This window comes from Lactuca sativa, chromosome 2, assembly GCF_002870075.4.
Source record: "Lactuca sativa cultivar Salinas chromosome 2, Lsat_Salinas_v11, whole genome shotgun sequence".
NCBI classification, from domain to species: domain Eukaryota; kingdom Viridiplantae; phylum Streptophyta; class Magnoliopsida; order Asterales; family Asteraceae; genus Lactuca; species Lactuca sativa.
Window position 1 is genome coordinate 67,303,809 of NC_056624.2, and position 25,981 is coordinate 67,329,789.

At 34.4% G+C, this 25,981-nt stretch overlaps 3 protein-coding genes and 2 non-coding genes across 5 annotated transcripts; 1 reads left to right on the top strand and 4 right to left on the bottom strand.

The window, feature by feature from the left end:
* Positions 1 to 4,154: 4,154 nt before the first annotated feature.
* On the bottom strand, positions 4,155 to 4,769 carry LOC111875915 (uncharacterized). Its single transcript, XM_023872442.1, has one exon. The coding sequence runs from the start codon at positions 4,767 to 4,769 to the stop codon at positions 4,155 to 4,157; it is 615 nt and encodes a 204-aa protein (XP_023728210.1).
* A 614-nt stretch (positions 4,770 to 5,383) lies between these two features.
* On the bottom strand, positions 5,384 to 6,124 carry LOC111875916 (disease resistance protein RGA2). The gene has a single exon (XM_023872443.1). It carries the CDS (start codon positions 6,122 to 6,124, stop codon positions 5,384 to 5,386), a length of 741 nt encoding a protein of 246 aa, XP_023728211.1.
* Positions 6,125 to 12,655: 6,531 nt separating this feature from the next.
* Positions 12,656 to 12,762, bottom strand: LOC111875959 (small nucleolar RNA R71). The gene has a single exon (XR_002844857.1). It is a non-coding gene; the product is annotated as a small nucleolar RNA R71 (small nucleolar RNA).
* A 6,128-nt stretch (positions 12,763 to 18,890) lies between these two features.
* On the top strand, positions 18,891 to 19,868 carry LOC111875917 (uncharacterized). Its single transcript, XM_023872444.1, has one exon. It carries the CDS (start codon positions 18,891 to 18,893, stop codon positions 19,866 to 19,868), a length of 978 nt encoding a protein of 325 aa, XP_023728212.1.
* Positions 19,020 to 19,126, bottom strand: LOC111875962 (small nucleolar RNA R71). Its single transcript, XR_002844860.1, has one exon. It is a non-coding gene; the product is annotated as a small nucleolar RNA R71 (small nucleolar RNA).
* Positions 19,869 to 25,981: the final 6,113 nt, after the last annotated feature.

Sequence of the window (25,981 nt, forward strand, 5' to 3'; positions counted from 1 at the left end):
CATTGGAAAGACCTTTTAAAAGTCATGAATCCATGTGCATATCATGAGTTCCGATTTCAAGCTTCCGTGTAGTGACAAGAATGCCACTTCCATTTTGTGAGCTTACATTTAGCATACAACTCCTAAACTCTTCCCAGTATGGCCTTTCTTCGACCCAAACGTCATCTAAGACGAGCAAATATATGTTTGACGCCAATTGCTCATTAAGACTTCCAATTAAATAGGTCCTTATGTCCGAGGTAGGCTTCTTTTGTTGAACGCGACTCTTAGTGTGGGAAACAACAAGACTTTTATTAAGACACTTAAGAAGATTTTACACTTTGAGAGACTACTACACTTTTCTTACTTGGAGACTTTTCTTGGACGGTTTGGAGCAAATGAGCTCCATACCTATTTATAGGCCTCTTAGGAAGGTTCTAGATACTAGCATACACTTACTACATACTAGATAACTCTAGAACTATCTAACATACTCTACATGCTTCCATATGTTTCTAGAACGTTCTACCATGTTCTGGAGAGGTCTAGGTTACTCCAGTGTCTTCTCGAATGATCCATAACCTTCCAGGGTCTTCCATGTCATTCTAGAGTATTCTAGACTCTTCCGGTATATTCCATAGTCTTCCATAATGTTCTAGAATCTTCTAGAGCATTCTAGAACAAGCTAAAGTCTTCTAAATAATATTTGTTCTATTGGGCTAGTGATGATCTTTAACACTCCCCCTCATCACTATCCCTCATTCATCATACCATGTAAGCTGACAGCGAAAACCTTCACATTTTCCAATACTCAGCCCTTTGGTGAACAAGTCTGCTATTTGGTCATCGGTCTTGATCTGTCGCATCTCAATTTCTTCGATCAAGACTTTCTCTCTGATAAAGTGATAATGCACTTCCACATGCTTTGTTCTATCATGAAATATTGGATATTCTGCCAGCCGAATTGCAGATTGGTTGTCACAGTGAAGTGGTACTGCATAGTCAACCTTTTGATGTAAGTCCTCTATTAGGAGTACCAACCATGTACTTTCTTGAGCTGCTACAGCCGCTGCTTTGTACTCCGCTTCCGTGGTTGACAATGATACTATTGGTTGTCTTTTACTACACCATGATATTGGTCCCGACCCAAGCTTGAACACATACCCAGTGGTTGATCTTCGGGTATCATGGTCTCCTGCATAGTCAGCATCACAATATCCAACCAACTTGCAGTCTTCTCCTCTTTTATACAAGAGGCCATGGTCAATTGTACCTTTGACATATCTCAAGATCCGTCGGGCAGCATCCAAATGAGGTTTCTTCGGACTTTGCATGTATCAACTCATAACTCCAACTACATAAGCAACGTCAGGCCGAGATAAAGTTAGGTAGATAAGACTACCTACTAGTTGTCGATACATCGTTCCATCGTCCAACTCTTTTCCTTCATGAGCACATATCTTGGCATTTGGCTCTATTGGTGTTGATACTGGCTTACACTCCAACATGCTAAACTTTTGAAGTATATCTCTTGTATACTTTTTTTGGCAGAGGAACAACCCTTCCTTTGTACGATCAACTTCTAACCCCAAGAAGTGTTTAAGCTCCCCCAACTCTTTCATTTGGAATCGCACCGATAGATTTTCTCTTGTTTGATGGATTTATCTATCGTCATCCCCTGTAATGATCAAATCATCCACATAAACCAACACAATTGCCAACTTCCCTTCTTTTTCTTTGACGAACAGGCTTGAGTCTGCATGTGCAACTGAATAACCACTTCGGGTAAGAAATTGAGCAATCTTACCATACCAGGCTCTTGGTGCCTGCTTCAATCCGTAAAGAGCTTTTCTCAGCTTGCACACATGATTGGGATTAACTTCATCCTCAAATCCCTTTGGTTGGTTCATGTAGATCTCTCGATCTAATTCTCCATGCAAGAAAGCATTTTTCACATCCATCTACCATAATTTCCAGTCTTTACTAGCTGCAAGAGCTAGCAGCACCCATACAGTAGTTATCTTCGCCACTGGACTAAATGTTTCATCATTGTCCAGTCCACATTGTTATGAGAACCCTCGAGCCACCAAACGAGCCTTGTATCTTTCAATTGATCCATCTGTGCGTCGCTTTAATTTATAAACCCACTTGCAGGAAATGGGTTTTATATCTCTTGGTCTTGTTACCAATTCCCGCGTTTGATTCTGCTTTAAGGCTGTAACTTCTTCTTCCATTGCCTTCTGCCAGGATTTATTCTTAATTGCTTCTTCATATGTCTCCGGCTCTTTAACACCGTCTTCTAAAATGGCCGCATTAGCATACTTGGGATTAGGCTTTCGGATTCTTTCCGTCCTTCGAAGTTGTGGAGCCGGCGTCTCCCTTTCACCGACATCACTTGTTTGAGTTACTTCTTGCTCAATGACATCAGTGTCGCTCAGATCTTCAGGTGTATCAACACTTGACCAAATGTGTGCAGTTTTCTCCCCCATCTTTTGTTTTAAAACTTCTTCAATATTTTCCGAGTCTGGTAATACTTTCTTCTCTAAGGACCACCATGAAGATGCTTCATCGAACACTACATCTCTTGAAGTGTAGCATCTTCCGCTTGTTGGATCACAACACCTCCATCCCTTTCTTTGATTGTCATATCCAACAAATATACACCTGACTGCTTTCTTGTCAAACTTGCTACGTAAATGACTAGGTACAAATACGTAGTAGACGCAACCAAATACTCGAAAGTAGATAACAGTAGGTTTCATGTTCCATAGCATCTCAAATGGTGAGATTAAACCTAACCTTGGTTGGGGAAGTTTATTGATCACATGGGTAGCAGTTCGCATTGCTTCAGCCCAAAATCTTCTTGGGACATTCTTCGCGTGTAGCATGCTTCGATAAATTTCTGTAAGATGTCGATTCTTTCTCTCAGCTACACCATTTTGTTGAGGTGTGTTGGCACATATGAATTGATGACGTATACCACATTCTTTTAGATAGCGATTGAATTCTTCTGGGGTGTATTCTCCTCCATTATCTGAGCGTAGACACTAAATCTTCTTTCTCACTTCTCCTTCGACCGTTGTCTTGAATTCTAGAAACTTTGAGAATGTTTCAGATTTTTCTTTCATGAAGAAAACCCACACATATCTCGAATAATCATCAATGAACGTCACCATGTACCGCATCCCACTAACTGATGTCTTCTTGACTGGACCGAACACATCTGAGTGAATTAACTCTAGTGGCTTCTTTGCTCTAAAATTTGACTCCTTGTATGGTAATTGATGAGCTTTACCATACTGACATCCAGCACAAACAACATCTGTTTTAACTTCAAGTTGAGGTAAGCCATTGAGCATGGATTTCTCCATTATTACCTTCAACTTGTGATAACCAACATATCCCAGCCGTGCATGCCATAGATCTGCTGTCTCGTTCTTACGAGTCTTGTCTACATAGGCAGACTCTGCGGAGAGCACATAGACGGACTCCACTCTCCGTCCTTCCATTGTTGGCTTTTCTGATATTTTAAGATCTCGATAGACCTTCACATCTTGTGGGCCAAACAAGACGTAGTTGCCTGACGATGTTAGTTGCGATACCGACAACAATTTCTTCTTCATACCTGGCACGTGATACACATTATGTAGTGACACCATGTCAGATTTATTACCAGGCATGATCGTCGTTTTTCCAATCTGAGCAATTGGAAGTCGTGCATTGTTGGCTGTATGTACCATGCGACTCCCTTTGTACTCCTTCACGTCTTGTAGTTTGTTCTGATCGCCAGTCATGTGATTGGAGCATCCTGAATCAATGATCCAGTCATTTTCATAGTTGATACGCTCTCCCATCATTGTCATGAGTGCCAACTCGTTTTCTTCTATGGCACATAATGCCTCAGCATCCCATTCATCCTCTATTTCCTTTTTGGAAGTTACGACATTACTTTCCACAGACTTTTTCTTTGACCAACAATCCTTGGACATGTGGCCCCACTTTCCACAGTTGTTGCAGTTGCCTTCGAACCTCCTCCCCTGAGAACTCTTATTGTCAGTCTTTTGAGATCTCCATGGTTGTGAGGTTCCTGGTTGACTTTTCCCTTTGTTAGCATTTTTGTATCCTTCTTTAGAAGGTGTCTTGAAATTCCTCTGACTTTTACTTGTGTAGAGTGCTTATTCTTCACTCTTCAATGTGATGCCTCCCATTTGCTTAGCCATAGCTTCTTGGCTGGCCAACAAATTCTCAAACTCTACAAGTGATGCTTGAACGGGCCATCCTTGTACAACAGTAACAAAGCTTTTATATTCCGGCCTCAGTCCATGGATAATGATCCTTTTCATTCGAGCTTCTGCAATGATGGATTGCGGATCTAGTTCAGTAATCTCCCGACATATCGACTTGACCTTGTGGAAATATTGAGCAATCGTCATGTCACGTTGTGAGATTGATAATAGCTCGTTCTCCAAAAGTTGTAGTCTTGTATCATTCTTCTTTAAGAAAAGCATCACAAACGCGTCCCAAGCTTCTTTCGGGGTGTTCTCATCCTGAATATGCTCCAACATCTCTTCTTTGATTGTGGTCTTCAAGGAAAAGATTGCTTTTCCTGCTTTGATTTTCCATTTGCACAAAGTACCATTAACGTCTTCCTCTGGTGGCATAGTTTCGCTTCCACCAACGACCTCCCATAGATCTTGTCCTTGTAAGTAGGACTTCATACATGTTTCCCACGTTTTGTAGTTGTTGTTGTTGAGTTTCTTGATTCCTCCGACGACTTGGAGATCACCCATCGTGTTGGCAGTACCTCGGTAATACCAAACAAGCTAGTTTCGATACTAAACTTGCAGAGTCACAAACTACTCACGATACAACGAGAATCACTCGTTCTCACTATCAAGAAACCTTGCTCTGATACCAGATTGTTGAACACGACTCTTAGTGTGGGAAACAACAAGACTTTTATTAAGACACTTAAGAAGATTTTACACTTTGAGAGACTACTACACTTTTCTTACTTGGAGGCTTTTCTTGGATGGTTTGGAGCAAATGAGCTCCATACCTATTTATAGGCCTCTTAGGAAGGTTCTAGATACTAGCATACACTTACTACATACTAGATAACTCTAGAACTATCTAACATACTCTACATGCTTCCATATGTTTCTAGAACGTTCTACCATGTTCTGGAGAGGTTTAGGTTACTCCAGTGTCTTCTAGAATGATCCATAACCTTCCAGGGTCTTCCATGTCATTCTAGAGTATTATAGACTCTTCCGGTATATTCCAGAGTCTTCCATAGTCTTCCATAATGTTCTAGAATCTTCTAGAGCATTCTAGAACAAGCTAAAGTCTTCTAAATAATATTTGTTCTATTGGGCTAGTGATGATCTTTAACATCTTTTTGTCAAGAGATTCGTAGATCTTGGCAAGAACTGTATAATGTATTGATGTCAACCTTAACTGACACACACAACCATGCTTTAACATCAAAATGTTGCTTGATCTTTTTATCATTGTAGACCGACTTAGCCAAAGTGGTCTTCCCAATCCCGCCCATTCCCACAATGGGAACAATGCTAAGTTTTTGTTCTTTTCTTGATTGGGTTAAAAGTTCAATGATATGGAGTTTATCATTATCCCTCCCAACACTTTTGAATTCTTCTTGATTTGGAACGGTCTCTCTCCAATAGAGACGATCTAGAATAGGGCCTACAGGGTGTTCATTTTGTAGTCCTAAACTGTTTGCTTCTGTATTGATCTTAAGTAACTTTTCATTGATGTTTTGGATTTTATGACCTATTTTATAACGAAAGGAGAACCTTTTCAAGCTTGGAAGGCACATTACCTTTCTTGTTATCCGATCTTGTTTCTTTATTTGACGTCTCAGCATTTCGTAATCAACCTCATTCAACACATCATCAGCTTCACCCACTACATCTTTTAGCTGCTTCAGCCATACCATCACAACCTCTGATTCCTTTTTTTGCTCCGCATCACGTAACTTGGCACGAATCAGGTCTAATGTTCTGTGAAGGCTGGTCAGCTTTTCTTCGTAACCCCATGCAATGGAGAGTTCACCCGCAGCAATAGACAACACCTTTTTCAATATTCCCTCAGCAGCAATAGTGACTAATGCGTCAGCCATTTTCACTGTTTAGAACAGATTGGAAGAGGGGATGAATGGTGGAAGAAAGAAAGAAAACAATAAGAATCTATGAGATGGTTGAACAAAGAGAGACCTAATGAATGGAAATGGAGATTCATTTGGTGGCGTGTGTAGTGGAAATGGTATTGAATCAGAATTGAAGGTGTCTACTAAGTTATACCTTTCCTACGTTACAAGTTTAGAACATACACTTTGCTAATTTTCTTTTCTTTCCTTTTGTTTTTACTTTCTGTCATTATTACTTATCTAAAATATTAATATATCATTATAGTTTATGTTTTAATAGTTAACATATAATGTTTCATATATAAAGTATAATTGAACGTTGTAACTAGTTTATTTTCATTTACTTTTTGTCCTTTTGATATACCTTTATATTGTAATATGATATGTAAATATATCTTTCCATTTTAATCACGACATTTCTTTATATGGGTTGAATACTTTTTTCTTATATGGAACATGGAAAATTTTGTAATAATGGTATCAATGAGAATATAACTAAGAGAAAATTACATAAATTGTCCCTGTGCAATCCAAAATTCTCATATATCGTCCCTAACTTTTTTGCTTGATAAGGATGATCTATGTCGTTTTAATTTCCTGTGTATTTGGTCCGTTTCATGTTATTACAAATTTGATCCAAAATTATTGTTTTACCCCTTTTTATTGGATTTAAAATTTTATATTTTAATTTTAATTATTAAAAAAAAGTCCATTAAAACTATCCCTAACCCAACCATCTCAGTTTGTCTTCATGCTTGATGCGATATATACCTCACTCAACCTCATTTCATCACTGCCACCCTCCGTCAGTAACCAACACTTTTCTCATGCACTGTCTCGTTACTTCCCTCCACAAACAAATGGTGGCTCAGTATTTCACATTGTGCTGGCATGTAGTTTGTTTTTTCTTTGTGTTCATGATCATTGATCTTGTGAAGTTTTGGAAGATCTTCATACACAATGAGGATGAAAGTTAGTTGCCTCTGAGCATGATTGCGATGAGATTTGGACTCTAAGCATGATTGATCTTGTGAAGTGTTGGAAGATCTTTATTGCAACTGTTAATGTCATTTTATAGCAGCCCTACTTGCTTTTTATGTAGTCTTATATCTACTATTTCTTCAAATAGAAATTAAGTTGCTATAAATTGACTAAAAGATTATGCTTTTCTCATTTTATAGCACGGTACCCTTCATTTATGTCAATTTATAACACTGTGCTTTCTATTTGTCTTCTTATAGCTAGTGTGGCTTTAAGCAGAAATTAGGTTCCTATAAATAAATTGAGTAACATATTTTATTTATGTTATTAAATAGCAATGTACTTTTCATTTATGTCATTTTATAGCATCCTACTTTCCATATATGCCATCTTATAACTATTGTGCCTTTAAATAGATAGATGGTTTCTATTAATTGACTAAAATATTATGTTTATGTCATTTCATTTGTCATTTTATAGCATCCTGCTTTCTATTAATGTTATTTTAAATAACCCTATTCTTTACTTATGTCATCTTATTGGTATTGTGGGTTTAAATAGAAAATAGGAAAATGAAAGCAACGCTGTTTAAGGAAAACTCATAGAATACGTATATTCTGAACACTACAATGGGATCATAGAATATGTGGATACATTTATTGGGGAATTTTGTCGAACATTTGGTGTTCATAAAAAAAGAGGGGGTTCATCAGTACTTCCCTGATCAATTTGTTGTTGCAAAGCATAACCACATTCAAGAAAAGAGTAATGACATACAAACAGGTAAAATTAGCATCATAAAGAAAACCAATTTTACGTAAATGAATAAACTGTAGGCGACCTGACAACCGATAAGATCACCATTAAAGAAACAAAGCTTCTCGTGGATCATGCCTCAAGGCTAAACGGGGAAAAAAAATACTTAGCGGTAGTTCAAAAACTCAATTGCATCGTCATTAGAGACTTTATCATATCAATTTCATATGTGAGCTCCTTTATTTTTGCTTTTCACTGAATTTAGAACAAAGACGCACAACGAGAGAAAGGTTATTTTTCTTTGCTTTTCACTGAATTTAGAAAAAACGTGAGCTCCTTTATTTTTGTGATAATAACAAAAAAGACCTTATATGATTTTATCCGAATTAAACCCCTTAAGTTTTTATTTTTTTTATTTATCCTCTACATTTTTTCATTTTTTTCAGTCAACTCTTAGACTTTGTGATTTCTCCACTTAGTTGAAACCAAAAAAATGAATGTGGTGTGCAAGATCATTAGCTTTCTTCTTTATCAAGGAAACCAGCCAACTAATGATATAGTATGAACTACAAAACGTAGATAACCAAGTCAAAGGTATAAGTGTATCATCTTTAATCCATATTAATAAATAAATATTTATTTGGACACATCATTCTCTCGTTCAATTGCACAATTCACATTTTCTTATTTTTTCTTGAATTATTTAATATCCACTTGTCATTTTTTTCAATTTTTATTTTTATTCAAATTCCACCTACTAAATGTCACCTTATATTAATTAATTTTATCAATATATTAATTAATATATATTAATGTAGATGGTAACCTTCAATTTATGATTTCCTATTCACCTCATATTAATTAATTTTATCAATATATTAATCAATGTATATTAATGTAGATTATAACATTGTATTTATTTCAAAAGTTTAGTTTAAAAAATGTTTAATGTTTACACTTTGATATTCAACACAATTATTATAAATACGTCAATAATTTTTTTATTAGTATAGATTGAATTACTTATTTATTCATTATTTCATTTGTATTTATTTCAAAATTTTACTTTAAAAAATATTTAATGTTTATACCTAGATATTTCAGTTTGTTTTAGTCGATCTGTATAATACGCGGGTCCCACACCTAATATCTAAGGTTTGATGACAAGATAAATTTTATGTAGGTAATTACAATATAAAACATGATGAAGTTTAGGGAAAATAAATAATCTAACCACTTTTTGTTTTGTTTTTCTTTTTTTGAAAAAAAATAACCTATTTAAATTGTTTTTTGAAAATAACCTTTGTATTCGGAATGGGCAATTCCGGAGATAATTTCAGACTCCATAGCAGGCTGGGCGAGCCCATCAAATATCCTCTGGAATGTCCATTCCTGAGTAACAATACATATTGCAGACTTCACTTTATGAATTCTATAACTGCTATTAAATTTTCTCAACCACTTCCGTTCTAAATTTAATATCTCTTTATATATATATATATATATATATATATATATATATATATATATATATATATATATATATATATATATATATATATATCATTATATACTTATAAAGCTTGCATTTTTTCTTGAACGACATTCATTTGAAACTCCCATGAGTTTTCAATTTCTTTCTAATAATTATTATAAGTTGGTAAAGAAGGTTAAATAAATATCAAACCTAAAGTGTAATCATATATAAACTAAATTTCACTATTAAAAAAATATATTTTCTTCTACTTATAAAGTTTGTTTTTAACTTTTAACATATTATACTTAATTTATTAGGTCTAATATGTTGTATGTAAACCATTATCATTTTAAAGCTATAACTTTTGATCAATTTGTAAAAAATACTTAAATTGTTAATTTAAATATAACCTTACATGATCAACTTAAATATAAATTTTAGTTCAACTTAAACAACACAAAGAATATTTTGTAAATAGTTAAAAATGATAAATTGTAGTATCTTTCGAATAATAATTATAAATTGGTTAATAAGGATAAATAAGTATCAAACCTAAAGTGTAATAAAAAATAAATTAAATTTCAATATTAAAATAATATTTTTATTTCTACTTATACAGTTATGTCTTTAACATTTAACATATTATACTTTATTTATTAGATTTAATATGTTGTTGTATGTAACCATTATCAGTTTAAAGCTACAAGTTTTGAACTGTATGGACAAATTACTTAAATTGTTAATCTAAATATAACATTACAAGGTCAACTTCTATATAAATTTCAGTTCTACTTAAAAAAACTCAAAAAGTATTTTGTGAATAGTGAAAAGTGATAAATTGTAGTGCTAAATGCAAAAACTAAATTGTAATATCAATTCACTAAAATATTTCCTAAATATATTTTTATAATCGTTAAAAATTTTGAAATAAATAGCTTAAAATAACTTACAATAACAATAGTTAAAAATAAATCTATATAAATGATTATATTTTTGCCTTTAAAATAAAAAAAAAATTGATTGATGTTTCAAATAATTACACTGATAGAAATTAAAATGTTAAACAAATAAATTTTAAAAATAAATTAACAATAACAACTATAAATAATATTCAACCATATATTATATTTAATTTTATTCATGAGTAACCTGCAGGTAGAGGTCATTCAAAAGATTGAGATTATGCAGTTTTAATATATGTATATATTATCATATAATTCAAAATAATCAATATACTATAACAATTTAGTATACAAATTATTATATCAAATTTAACAACAACATTATTGCTATATTTAAAAATATATATTTGTAAGAATTTTAGCTATATAGATGATTCTGCGCAACGCGCGGATATTCACCTAGTATATATATATATATATATATATATATATATATATATATATATATATATATATATATATATATATATATATATAGAGAGAGAGAGAGAGAGAGAGAGAGAGAAAGAGAAATGATACATGTGCGGGTGGGAGTGTAGCTGTGCAATGCCTATGACGTATGTCACTACACAAACAACAAAAAGAATGAAGTATTTTATCTTTTTTGATTTGCATCTATCAGGCTCGGTGGAGTGTTGATTTGGAAAGTAACATTCACAATATAATATGTCTTGATTTCAAAAGTAACATTTATACTATAATTGATATCGCCATATCTATACACATTTTTAGGCAATATTTAAGTACATTTTAATTAATGTTTTGGTCATTTGCATGGAATAATGATACTAATAAGGTTAAATTATATATTGTAGCCAAATAGAAGATATATTGAAGAAAAGGGACTAAAAGCGTCAAAGAATGGAACTTTGGAGGATGAGGAGTTAAAAGATAAAAATCCAGCAAAAACACGCACTCACGACGTGAGTTGGGACATTCCAGAAGATAAGCATCGCGTAGAAGAATCCTTGACAAACACGGATACATACTTAGCTCACAACGTGAGACTTACTGGCTCACAACATGAGCACAGATAATTCAAAAAATATAAATAAGACTTGATCCATATGATTTAAAAAGGTTGGCTAACTTGGAGAAGTTCCAGAAGTCAAAAATCATAGAATTTAAAGGCCTGTAAATTGGTTTTAATACCAAGGAGGAAGAAGAAGTCATAATTCGATATTAGTTTGGTACTTTTAATATGTTTTTTACTATGGATTGTTTGTGTTTATTTGTTAGAATGTCCAGCTAAATCTAGCTGCTTCTGTTAGCTAGATGAAGCTGGAACTCATGGTTTTATTTTATTGATCTAGACTTTTCTTGTTGGTTATGTCTTGTTTTTGATCGGTATACCTAGCATGCTTGAATTGATAATTAGATTGCTTGAACGTCTCATTTTGTGTAGTTAGTGACAATTAATCAACATGAATTTGAATACCTAGTAATTTAATGAACATTAGATTATTAGAGCTAAGATCGAACCAATCTTAGTTAAGGAATTGAATTATTAAATTAGGATGTGCTAGAGAACTCCTATTATGACCATCATTTGTGTTTGTCAACCCAATCTTACATAGCTCCAATACTTTTCAATAATTGATTATGTGTTAAATTATGTGTGACCATACATAGATCTTCATGAGTTAATTAATATTAGTAAATATAGAACTGAATTGCTAATAATGTTTTAATTGGTAACCAGCAGGAATTGTCATATTTAATTTATAAACAATTGAGGGAAAGTGGATTCGAACTAACAGAAGTGATTTGTTTATTGATTAAATTTGTGTTAAGGAATTAAGTTCATCTAAACTTGCAAAATTAGATAAAACCACCATTTTGCTAGAAAATTAGGTTAATTTAATAGTATGTAAATCAATTAGTTAAAACCATTCCCTATGATCGACACCTGACTTACCTAAACTATTCTATAATTTGACTAGCTACACTGCCTAGGTGCAATTTAGTTAGTTAAGTTAGTTAGGTTATAAATTTAAATTAGGTGTAATTGGCCTAGTACGACATGCAATTCCTAAAACTGTCAATTTCGAGCTAAAAGGACACATCATTGTTGCACTTAAGGATGCACCATTTTCTAGAAAGGATCATGAGGATGCTTACAAACACATAGATGAAGTAAATGACATAGCAGACTATTTCAATGTCCCAAAAGTTCCTACAGAGATAGTCTTGCTAAAGATGCTACCAGTCACTTTTAATGGAGCTGCAAAAGACTAGCTAAAGACACTACCACCTGGTGCAATCACTACTTGCGCCCAAATACACGAGCAGTTTCTAGAACAATTCTGCCCACCTTCCAAGATAGCTAAACTCAAGAAGGCAATGGATAATATTGAGAAAAATATGGGTGAGTCACTTTATGAGGCATGGGAGCGCTACAAAGGATTATTAAGAAATTGTCCTCAAAATAACCTCAACATACAACAAGAAGTGTCTATATTTTATGATGGGGTTAATGTCATGACAAGGCAACTCCTTGATTCTCAAGGACCACTTTCAAATAAAAATCCCGGTGAAATCAAGGAGTTAATTGAAGATTTTGCAAAGCATTCTCGTGAGTACCACAATCCAAGGAATGAAGGCATTAAGGGCATTGTGGGAGGAGATTCTGAAGAAATGGCAGCCTCCTATCTATGCTTGATACTATGGACAGAACAATGACAAAGATGGACCAATCAATGCACGCAATTAGAGATGAATGTGAAAGGTGCAATGGTCCACACTTGACCAAGGACTGTCACTTGGATGATAATGGGAACAGAAGAGCTCAAGTTTGCTACTCTAGTGGGGATAAATTTGATGATGACTGGAGAAAACCAAAGAAGGAGTGGTTGCCATATGCTAAATACAAGAAGCAAAAGAAAGAAAAATATAGGCAGACTGGCCGAGGCTTCTACCAAAAAGAGCGACCACAAGTCGAGAAGAAAGTTGACTTGGAAAACATGCTAGTTCATTTTATGGAAGCTTTAGAGAAAAGGCATGATGATACTGATGCATCACTGAAAGATCAAATGAAAATGATGAAAGAACAACAGGCAATGATGATTGACCAGCAAGCCCTACTAAGAAATCATCAAGCATCAATCCACAATCTCGAAGCTCAACTTGGTCAACTAACAACTTTGGTGAACGAAAAATTGTCTTCACAATTCCCTGATAAAACGACTCAATCCAATGCCATGATGATCGAGAATGAGGAAGAGGCAATTTATGAGTTCCTAGAAGTATTAGAAGTGGAGCCACCAAACCAAAGCCAGAGAAGACAAAGCTTGAAGAAAAAAATGTTGTTGAACAACTGAACTCACGACGTGAGCCTTTAAAGCTCACGACGTGGGCCAAATCGGAACAGAATAATTCAGCAACTGTTCTGGCTTATCATCCTCCTTTATGATTTTCATCCCAAGGTAATCGTCATCCACTGGAACGGGAGCATCTGGAGTTTATAAACCAAGTGAAGGGTATTCCAATAAATACTCCTTTTATAGAGTCATTATCTAAGGTTCTTGAATATGTGAAGTTCATACAAGACTTAACAGATACACGTCAACAACTGAAGAAAAATTCCAAGGTGATTCTTAGTAAATAGAGTTAAAAAGTTGTATTGGGAGAGTTACCAAAGTAGATGGGAGATCCTGGATGCCTCACTCTTCCCTGTGAATTTGGAAATAATTTGAAGACATATGCTTTAACCGATTATGGGGCTAGCATAAATTTGATGCCTTTCTCATTTTATAAAAAGCTCAATATTCCGAAATTGAAGACTACAAGAATGACCATTCACATGGCCAACTGTTCAGTAACACAACCCAGGGGCATTGTAGAAGACATATTAGTAAAAAATTAGGAAATTTGTTTTTCCAATTGATTTTGTGGCTATGGACATGAAAGAAGATGCCGATGTCCCAATTATTCTTGGTTTCCCTTTACTAAATATTGATGGTGCCTTGGTTGATATTCGCGAGTCCAAGCTCACTTTGAGAGTTGGAGACGAAGAGGAAACTTTTGGAATAGAAGATGGTTTCCAAGGGAGTGATGTTCAAGGTGTGGTTTTCAATATTGATGAAAAAGATGAACTTGGAGAATTGGAGAAGCTAATGGAAGAAGAACTAAAAACAATTCAACAAGTCAAACGCATGAAACCGAGAGCATCCGTTCCATTTTTAGTTGAAGTAATTGCCTACACAAATCCAACTTCTTGGGTAAGCAAGGAAAGTGACGAATTATCGAGTGACGAGGACGAGGTTACTTCCGAAGAAAAGAGCGTGAATATGGATGAAAAGATGGTTCCTTTAGAGCTGAAGGAAGAGGAAAAAGTATACAATAAACTGCAAGAAAATAAAGGGACCAAAAGAAAGTTCGATACGAATGAAATAAAAGCTAAAAAGGAGAATTTGAAAAAAGCATACGTTAGGCATGTTTAAGCATACAAAAAACGATGGAATGAGCAAAAGATTCAATAGGTGATGGATACTTCAGATAATTCAACGTGAGGAGGAACGGAGTCTAGCTCACGACTCCATCAAAAAGAAGCGCTTCTCGGGAGGCAACCCGATCCTGGTTTGAATTTTATTTTCTTTTCAGTTTTTGCAGTTTTTTTTTTAGTTTTTAGGAAAATTAATCATCTCAACATCTAATAATATTTTGAATGGTAAAAATTAAGTGTGGGGGTTCCTAAAAATTAAATGGATAAAAAATTCAAGATTTTTAATATAAATGATATTATTTTAATTAGAAACGAACTCACGGCGTGAGCACGTATGGCTCACGACGTGAGTCCAGAAAGGTAATACGGGATAAGATATTTAAGCCCAACATTTCGTTAAGCCCATTTGTGTCTAATTAAATGGCCCCAACTATTTTAGCCCATATATAACTCACGACGTGAGTTCTAAAATCTCACGACGCGAGCAAGACAAAATCGGGACCACTAGATTAAAGAAGTCAGAACACATTTGAATTATCCCTTTCTACTCCTACAAACGGAGACAACCTCCTGGTCCCCCCCCCCCCCCCACACACACACACACTTGATTTCGGCCGAATATATTTCAAAATACCTTTTGTGCTTACGTAAACATCAATCTAAGGTAAATATTTCTCACTTCTAATGGTTAATTTTGGATAATTTTTTGAAATTAGGGGTTAGGGTTTGTTTGGTGTTTGAATGTCGATATTGTGCCCTAAAAATGTGATTCACCTATTGCATGTTAGTTAAATGTTCTTAGAAATGATTTAGAAGTAAACCCCAATAAGAATTTTGGCCCAATTCTTAATCTGTCATGTTTCATTTTCGTTGAGGATAACGAATTCACGATGTGAGCTTCACTGCTCACGAAGTGAGTCCTGGGAAAAAGTCATATGTTTATCTGCTAGACAATTTAACATATGGAGTGCTTTGTTTGGTTTTCTTGTTTATTTGTTCTTGTAGATAAATGGCTTCCAGGGGTTTAAATGAACAATTTCAAGGCCATGTGTCATCCCGCCATGTATTTTACCGACTTCCCGTTGACATGTATACCACTATGCTTACTAATTTCACAAACAAATTGGGGTGTTTACATAATAAGGAATTTTCTATTTCCCCAAGAATTGACTGGGTCCGGTTTGAGCAGATTGGGTTGATGGAAAGAATGGTTGCATTCTTAATAAAACAGTTTTATGAGGACGATGTTTCTTTCACCTGTAATGGCTGGAGGAATTTATTCGCCATCAATAAGTCGGTTTATCAAGAGCTATGTGTTGAGTTCTTTGCTTCTATCTCCTTTGAAGCAGCTACTATTGATCCTTTTTACCCAAGGGCACTGGTTTTCCGCCTAGGTTGCGAGTTCAAGGAGTGCATCCTCGTAGAGGTTGCATGGCGGATGGGAATATATGAAGAGCAGGAAACCCAGTTACCAGTATTTAAGCTCTTCATGAGGTCTGCAGTCCGTGAGTATTTACCGGGTGCATTTGGATATGCTTTTTGGTGTTCGACTGCAAATGGTGCTTTCCACTCGGGTGTTTCACAAGAAAGCCATATTAGATCCCCTATCCACCGATTACTTCACCGGTTGATCACTTTTTCAATCAACCATAAGCGACATGGGGACAAATTGACAAGTTTGAATCTCTTTTTCTTATGGAGCATGGTAACACCCGGAGTTTTCTACAATATTCCCTATCATCTGGTTAATTATTTGGGTAGCAAAGCTGCCATTTCACGAGCCGGTAGCCCTATCAATGGGGGTCATTTTATTACCCGCCTTGGCAAATCGTATGGCTTTCTTGCACCTCGTTTGACCACGACTTTGGAGTCCATGCGAGTGGTTATAAATAATGGGTCGCGTTGGAGTATACTGCTAGATGATGATGTTGAACAACCTCGCGAGTGATATTGCCATATTTATACATATTTTTAGGCAATATTTATTTACATTTTGTTTAACATTTTGGTTATTCGCATAGAATTATGGTACTTATAAGTATAAATTGTTATTTGCAGCCAAAAAGAAGCATTTTCGAAGAAAGGGACCAAAATTAACAATATTTGGAACATTGGAGACTTGTAGTACAAAAGCTTAAGAAATTCACGGATTCAACCAAAGTCACGACATGAAATAGAAGACCACAACATGGCACGAGTATTCTACAAGATAAGCTTACGTGAAGAAGGAATCCTTGCCCGATACGGATAATTCTCGGATCACGACGTGGAGCTTCCTGTCACGACGTAGAGCACGACTTATCAGAAAACTATAAATTCCCTTGCCCATTACGACTTGGGAAGTTTTTGGCTGGTTAGAAGGCTACCTGAAGACAATTTTAAAAAGAAAAAGAGTTCTGGAAAAGGCTTTCAACATCAAAAGGAGTAAAGGTTCATAATTAGTTAGTTAGTTTGATAGTTATGAACATGTTTGATAATTTGAATTGTTTTTGCTTACTTGATACTATGAGTAGCTGAAGCTAGCAACTCTTGTCTAGCTAGATGAAGCTTCTAAATTATGTTTTAGCTTAATGACTATTGAATTTGATTAGTTGGTAAATTGATTGTGTTTTATTATCATTACCTAGCATGTTACTTTAGTTTCTTAGTTGCTTAAATTCATGTTCCGTGTAGCTTAGTGACCATTAAGTTACATAAACTTGAAACCTAGTGATTTAGTGAACATTGAATTGCTAGAGCTAGGATCGACCAAAATCTTAGATAAGTGATAAAAGTAACTAATTAGCTGTGCTAGAGGACATAATTTATGACCATAATTGTGTTTTCTTAGATAAATCTTACATAGCTCATCTATAGTTAATAACTAATTTTGTGTTTTGCTTATGTGTGACCATACAAGGTAGTTCATGAATTGGTAAAAAGATTAGTAAATTTGGACTTGAATTGCTAATTACATAATAATTGGTGACCAACTTTGATAATTCATAATTATTAACTAAACATAAATAAAGAAGTGGTTCAAAATAGACAGGAGTATTTTTAATTAATTGATTGAATTCTGTGATTTAAGTTCGTCTGGTCTTGCAAAATAAGATAAAACCCCATATTTGCTCTAAAATTAGGTTAATTTAGTAGTAGATAAATAAATTAGTTAACACCGTTCCCTGTGATCGACACCCGACTTACCCAACTATTCTATAATCCGACTAGGTACACTGTCTAGGTGCATTTTAGTTAGTTAAGTTAGTTAGGTTATAAATTATAAAATTAGTGGGTAATTTTGTGCACATCAAGTTTTTGGCGTTGTTGCCGGGGAACGACTTTGTTAATTATTAGTTTGTTTGCTTTAAATTAATCGAACTTTTTTTTAGGGTAAAACCTGCAAGAAGTTATTTTTTGTTTATTTATTTATTTATTTATTTATTTATTTTTCTGCATTACAAGACTCACGACGTGAGCATTATAGCTCACGAGGTGAGAACTGAAGTTCTTAGCTTTATTTATTTTAGTTTGTCTTTCTTAGTTTAGTTTTACGTTTTTAGTTTTTTGTTTTATTTCAGGAGTCCATGACCAGAGGCTCTAACACACCTTTGGTGCCACCACTTGAAGATCCCGAGTCTACAATTCACAAAAAGAAGGATAAGAACGTGAAAGAGGATCAAACACCAAAGAAGACACCCTTACAAGAACTTAAGTCAGTATTCTCAAAGAAGTCGGGGAAAAAGACAGAAGGATCAAGTTCATCTTCAAAGGACAAGAACAAGGTTGAAGACTTAGATCAAATACCTATCCCGAACGAATCCGAATACGAATCTGAAGCCGAGTTTGGACTTTATACAAGTGAACCCGAGAACGAGCCGGAGAACGAAATGGCGAACATTGATGAGATGGCCATGGGGGATTATAAGAAGCACATTCAAGATGATGTGCGGCCGGGTTTAGTACATCCTACGATTCCTGCCAATGCCACATTCGAGTTAAAGGGACATATTGCACTTAAGGATATCCCATTCTATGGGAAGGATCATGAGGATGCTTTTCAAACATTTAGACGAGGTGAATGATATTGCGAATTATTTTAATACTCCTAATATCCCAATAGAGACAACTTTGCTAAGGATGCTACTAGTCACTTTCAAGAGAGCAACAAAAGACTGGTTGAAGGCACTTCCATCTGGTACAATCATCACATGTGCCCAATTGTGTGACAAATTTCTAGAACAGTTTTGCCCACACTCCAAAATCTCTAAACTCAAGAAGGCGATTCCCAACTTTGAGAAAAATCTGAGGGAGTCATTATACGAGGCATGGGAATGCTACAAGGGGTTGTTAAGGAATTGTCCTCAACATGACCTCAATATTCAGCATGAGATGTCGATATTCTATGATGGGGTAAATGTCATGACTAGACAACTCCTTGATTCGCAAGGACCACTAACGAAGACGAACCCAAATCAGGCCAAGGAGCTGATTGAAGAATTTTCAAATCACTCTCGTGAGTATCACAACCCAGGGCGTGATGGAATAAAAGGAAGTGGAGGTGCACAAAATGAAGAGATGGTTGTTGTGATGGCAATGCTGAACACTACGGATAGGAGATTGACCCAAATGGACCAATCAGTTCATGCAATTCGAGTTGGTTGCGAGAGATGTAGTAGCCCACATTTGACAAAAGATTGCAATATGGATGAATATGGAAACAAGAAAGCTCAAGTTTGCTACTTAAGTGGGGACAAGTATGATGAAGACCGGAGGAAACCAAAGAAAGAGTGGCTTCCTTACGATGAATACAAGAAGCAAAAAGAAGAGAAATTTAGGCAAACTGGTCGGGGCTTCTACCAAAAAGAGCAACCACCAGCTGAGAAGAAAGTTGATCTAGAGACCGTGTTAATGAAGTTTATGGAAGCTTCCGAGAAAAGGGATGATGACACCGACGCAGTGCTAAAGGAGCACATGAAAATGATGAAAGAACAACAAACAATGATGATTGACCAAGAAGCTTCATTAAGAAATCATCAAGCATCAATCCATAATCTCGAAGTCCAAATTGGTCGACTAACTACCTCACATCATGAACTATACTACCTCACGTCGTGAGACATAGATTTTCAGAAAATTGAAGGCTTTTCATTCTTATTTATTCTATGGGTCACCACCATTCTTCTTGGAATTATATGAAGCTAATTATGGCTCATTTTCTTTACCATGCAATGTGGCGTATGCTTTCCCACATTGTTCTTCATGCTTTGGAGTTTTACACCACATTTGTTTAAAATTGAAGGCTCTATTCCGTATTTTATCGACGTATTTGCATATTTCACGTGTTCAAGATCCAAGTTCCTTATTAGAAGAGTCCGTATTCAAGATGCACAATTTTTCCGCACATTTGGAGTTCGCTCTCGCCACTGCTATCCCAGGAGAGTCTGTTCCTTTTTCTCTCTTTTATTGCTTTTAATTTATTTTATGCATACAATGAGGGCATTGTATGAATTAAGTGTGGGGTAGGGGGTCACAAAAGTAAATTGCTAGAAAAGTAGTAAATTTAAAATTTTTAATAGATTTCAAATAATAATCTAATAATTAATCTAGTAATGATAATTTGAACTTAAGTTGCTAGTATTATATGGGATGATCCGATGAGAGCTCAAATGTTTAATTGAGCCAACATATGTTATAGTATATTTGTGGCTTCCCATTCCTAGTGAAAGTCATGAGTTATAAAAATGTAATCTGGCAGTTTATATGACATAATATGTTTTGCAGCCTAAAAACCTAAAATCCATCCAGGAAATCTTATTTAGTCATTGCACATAGATTAATGCATTTAACCAATAAGGGTTGAAGTTAAGCGCCCCTGCTTAAGCATGTAGGTTTTGAGTGAAAAAAGTGAGTTACATGTAAAAAAAGAGAGATAAATTACCAAAAAAGTGAAAAAGTTAGAAGAATTTTTGGAGCAATCAAAGTATAAAGTATGAAGATCAAAGATTAAGAATTCTAAACAAATTTAAAAAAAACATGAAGATACCAAAAATCAAACAAAAAAGGTGGTGAATTCAAAGAAATCAAAGACCAATTATTCAAAGAAGTGAAGAATTCAAGAGCTCCATAGTGGTATCAAAAGTTGTAATTTCTAGATTATGTATGCTTGGGCAGCTTTACAAAAATTACCTTGAGGTTAAGAAAGATTTCTAAGGATTGATTCGGAGGGTTGCAGAAATGAGTACCATATAAACTAAGGGGTGACGTTTCATAAGGAATGTGAGTATTTAGGATTGGGAAGTTATTATGATTTTAGACACAAATATGTGCATTGAGGCCTTGTTATAATGACTGAGCATGAATTAGATTGTTCTATGTGATGTTAGTGATAAGGGTTTTAATTTAAAAATAATTAGGTTTGCTTGAGGGCAAGCAAAAAATAAGTGTGGAGTATTTGATATTGCCATATTTATACATATTTTAGGCAATATTTAAGTAAATTTTAATTAATATTTTGGTCATTTGCATGGAATAATGATACTTATAAGGTTAAATTATATTTTGCAGCCAAATAGAAGACATATTGAAGAAAAGGGACTAAAAGTGTCAAAGAATGGAACTTTGGAGGATGAGGACTTAAAAGATAAAAATCCAGCAAAAACACACACTCACGACGTGGGTATTGAAGGCTCATGACGTGAGTTGGGACATTCTAGAAGATAAGCATCACGTAGAAGAATCCTTGACAAACACGGATAGATACTAAGCTCACGACGTGAGACTTACTGGCTCACGACATGAGCGCAGATAATTCAGAAAATATAAATAAGACTTGATCCATACAATTTAAAAAGGTTGGATGACTTGGAGAAGTTCCAGAAGTCAAAAATCATAGAATTTAAAGGCCTGGAAATTGGTTTTAACACCAAGGAGGAAGAAGAAGTCATAATTCGATAATAGTTTGGTACTTTTAATATGTTTTTTACTATGGATTGTTTGTGTTTATTTGTTAGAATGTGCAGCTAAATCTAGATGCTTATGTTAGCTAGATGAAGCTGGAACTCATGGTTTTATTTTATTGATCTAGACTTTTCTTGTTGGTTATGTCTTGTGTTTGATCGGTATACCTAGCATGCTTGAATTGATAATTAGATTGCTTAAACTTCTCATTCTGTGTTGTTAGTGACAATTAATCTGCATAAATTTGAATACCTAGTAATTTAATGAACATTAGATTATTAGAGCTAAGATCGAACCAATCTTAGTTAAGGAATTGAATAATTAAATTAGGATGTGCTAGAGAACTCGTATTATGACCATAATTTGTGTTTGTCAACCCAATCTTACATAGGTCCAATACTTTTCAATAATTGATTATGTGTTAAATTATGTGTGATCATACATAGATCTACATGAGTTAATTAATATTAGTAAATATAGAACTGGATTGCTAATAATGTTTCAATTGGTAACCAACAGGAATTGTCATATTTAATTTATAAACAATTGAGGGAAAGTGGATTCGAACTAACAGAAGTGATTTGTTTATTGATTAAATTTGTGTTAAGGAATTAAGTTCATCTAAACTTGCAAAATTAGATAAAACCACCATTTTTCTAGAAAATTAGTTTAATTTAATAGTAGGTAAATTAATTAGTTAAAACTGTTCTCTATGATCGACACCCGACTTACCTAAATTATTCTATAATTTGACTAGGTACACTGCCTGGGTGCAATTTAGTTAGGTTATAAATTTCAATTAGGTGTAACTATTTGCACACATCATTAATATTACCTGAGCATGAATGTACCAATGGTACCCTAAAAATCGAAGAAACAAATAAAAATGTGATTGTATTCTCATAATTTATTTTTAGTGTTTAGATTGTTTTCGGGAAAAAGTACATTGAAAATATCTTCGAATTGTTAACAAATCTAAAAACTATTCTACAAAGTTTTGAATTATGTGTTTTTATTTTTTTCCCCGTATGTAGAAATACTGATTTTACTGTTTTAGAGTTCGCCGCTAAAATATAGTTAATTAGCCTACCCGTAGTATACACCCGATTGTGATGATCAATAAACAATTTCCAGATGCACTGCATATCATTTAATTAAAATTAATTAGTTACTTACTTAATGTTTATGTTATATTTCAAAAAATGAAAGCTGACTTTTAACAATTTAGAAAAATAATAGTTGTTATTTTCAAAAAAAAAATGTATTCCGGATAACTTACAAACATCGTTTGGTTTGTAATCCATAGTAATAAGTAAAGATTCATTTGGACACATGTCATTCTCTCATTCAATTGGACACTTGTCATTTTTTTATTTTTTTAGAATTATTTAATATCCCCTTGTCATTTTTTCATTTTTTTTGCTTTTTGTTTAAATTTCACTTGCTAAATGTCGGCTCATATTAATTAAATTTTATCAATATATTAATTAATGTATATGAATTTAGATGGTAACCTTCAATTGATGAATTCCTATTCATCTCATATTAATTAATTCTATTAACGTATTAATCAATACATATAAATGTATTAATTAATATATTAATCAATACCCATATTTAGAATCAACTGATATGTAAGTTATCTTTCTCTCTATCTTTGTGTGTTTGGATCTTATGAAGAACTTCAAAGAGCTCCAACAAATTGGTTTGGAATATACAATCCTAATGATTTGCACCTATGTTATTTTATAGAGATTCAACATCTAGGTAATTACAATGTAAAACATGATAAAGTTTAGAAATAATGAATAATCTAACCACTTTTTGATTTTCTTTTTTGAAAAAAAATAACATATATAAATTATTTTTTGCAAAATAACCTTTTTATTTGAAATGGGCCATTCCGGAGACAATTCCGGACTCTATAGCGGGCTAGGCTAGCCCATCAAATATCCTCCGAAATCCCATTTCGGAGTAACAATACATATTTCGAACTTCACTTTTCGAATTCTATCACAATTATTAAATTTTCTCAACCTTTTTCGTTCTAAATATAATATCTCCTTATATATATATATATATATATATATATATATATATATATATATATATATATAGAGAGAGAGAGAGAGAGAGAGAGAGAGATAGAGAGAGAGAGAGAGAAAGAAGGAGAGATAGAGAGACAAAGATATGTGTGGGGGTGAGGGTGTACCTGTGCAATGCCTATGGCGTATGCAGTACACAAACAACGAAAAGAATGAAGTAGTTTATGCTCTTTGATTCGCATCTCTCAGGCTCAGTAGAGTGTCGATTTGGAAAGTAACATTCATACTATACTATTACCTTTGCATGCATGCTGAAATACAAGTTTTTCCCACCCAGGGACCAAAATTGCCAAAGCCTTCAAACTATCATAACTCCCTCATTCTAAGTCCATTTCCGACGAACCTTATATTCGCAAAAAGCTGGCGAGAATCCCTACGCCCCAAACAACACACCCAAGCCTTACAGCCTTCCAAATAAAACCCAAACCCCATAAAGGGCTCGAACTATCACTTTACCGATATACCCCTTTGGCTTCAAAACACGACGCAACTCCCAGATCACCTCATTTACATTATCTGTACGTAAATAGGTTTAGATCTCTCTCATCCAAAGGACCCGAGCCTTATAATAATCTATCCTCGGGCCACAGTCTCGAATTAGGAAAGCGATTCGGAATAGGGCATTACATTTGGCTTGCAAAATAATTTCATGCTTTCAGGTATATCCACTGATCGAGGCAAGGCGAAGGTGTGATTGTACAAATCATCCTGGGCTTTTATGTTGAGAGATGTTTTTGGATACTTTGATTTTTATGAATTTGTTTACGAGATATTATTTTGTATGTTTTGTATGACTTGTGGTTTATAAAAATGGTCTTTGAAAAATGAAAATTTTTACTATGATTTATGGGACGTTACATTGCCACTTTCATAGGAGCATGTGGACTACAAATCTTTAGCTTTTGTTTGTTTCTTTTAGATATAAATAACATACTTTGTAGTCTACTTTCAAGTGTGGAATAACAATAGAAAATTTCCCATCTCCTTTCTTTTTTCTTTTCTATCATATAAAGCAGTAAAAGCATATCATTTTCTTTCTTTCTTTCTTATTTGTTCATAGGTTAAAGAGGGGCTAAACCAACATTTGGTATCACAACCCTAAGATCGTGGGATCATATGAAGAGGTATTGTGTAAACCATAAAGTTCATTGAAATTCGAAGCTCTATGGGAGCCAAACAAAGCTCTATTTGGCCTTCAATGGAATGGGTTATAGACCTTATTGGATAATGACAATGTTGGATAGGTGATCAAAGCTTTGGCTTGTGTCTTGGAGTCAAAGGGTAAAATGGAAAAGTAATGTTTTTGACTTTTCTCATGAATTATGGTTTTTAGTTGACATGTGTTAAGCAAAACTTAACTAGATAGAATTATGGGGCTCATTAATACTTTTCTGTAGATATAAAGATCTCCAAAAAAACGGAGTTGCAACGAAGAAGTTATGACTGTATGGAGTTGGAGTGAAATTTGGTGAAACGCGTTCTCACAAGGTGTGAAGTAATTCTCACGACATGAGAGTGCTCACGAGGTGAGAATATATTCTAACAAAATAGGAACTGTGCAGCCCAAAACCTATGAAAATTTTATGTTTTTCAATGTATTTAAAGGTAAGGATTCATGTTTTAGGGTATTTTCTTAGCCTCCATAATATCTAGAACCTCTTGAGAGAAACCCTAGCCTCCATTTTCAATATTTGATCCTCCTCACTCCTCTCTCATCCATTTTTGGAGTTTTTGGTGGTTTTGGAGCAATGTTTTCATGCAAGATTGCTCCTTGAAGCCTGATAATTGGAGATCTCAACTCTTATCTACCTTCTAGACCTTTGTAAGTTATAAAGTTCCAAACTTTATTGCATATTCATTTTGGATCTAAGTGTATATGGTGTTTTGGTCCATTTTAATGAGTTTTTAGTGAGATTTGGGAATAAAGTTTACAACTTTATTCCTCTCCATGGTCCCAAGAGCATTGTATGTTTCAAATCTAGACTCCAACACCCTTTTGATTAGTTTAGAATGTTTTCTTGGACCTCTTAGACTAGGAAAGTTTTAATCGTTTGCCTTCCCTTTCGGCCATGCAAGTTATTTTAGCCATTTCGGCTATTTTGGGCTAATCAAGTTTAGATATTGGAAGCTTAAGATGTTATTATGTATAAAGTTGGAAAGTTTATC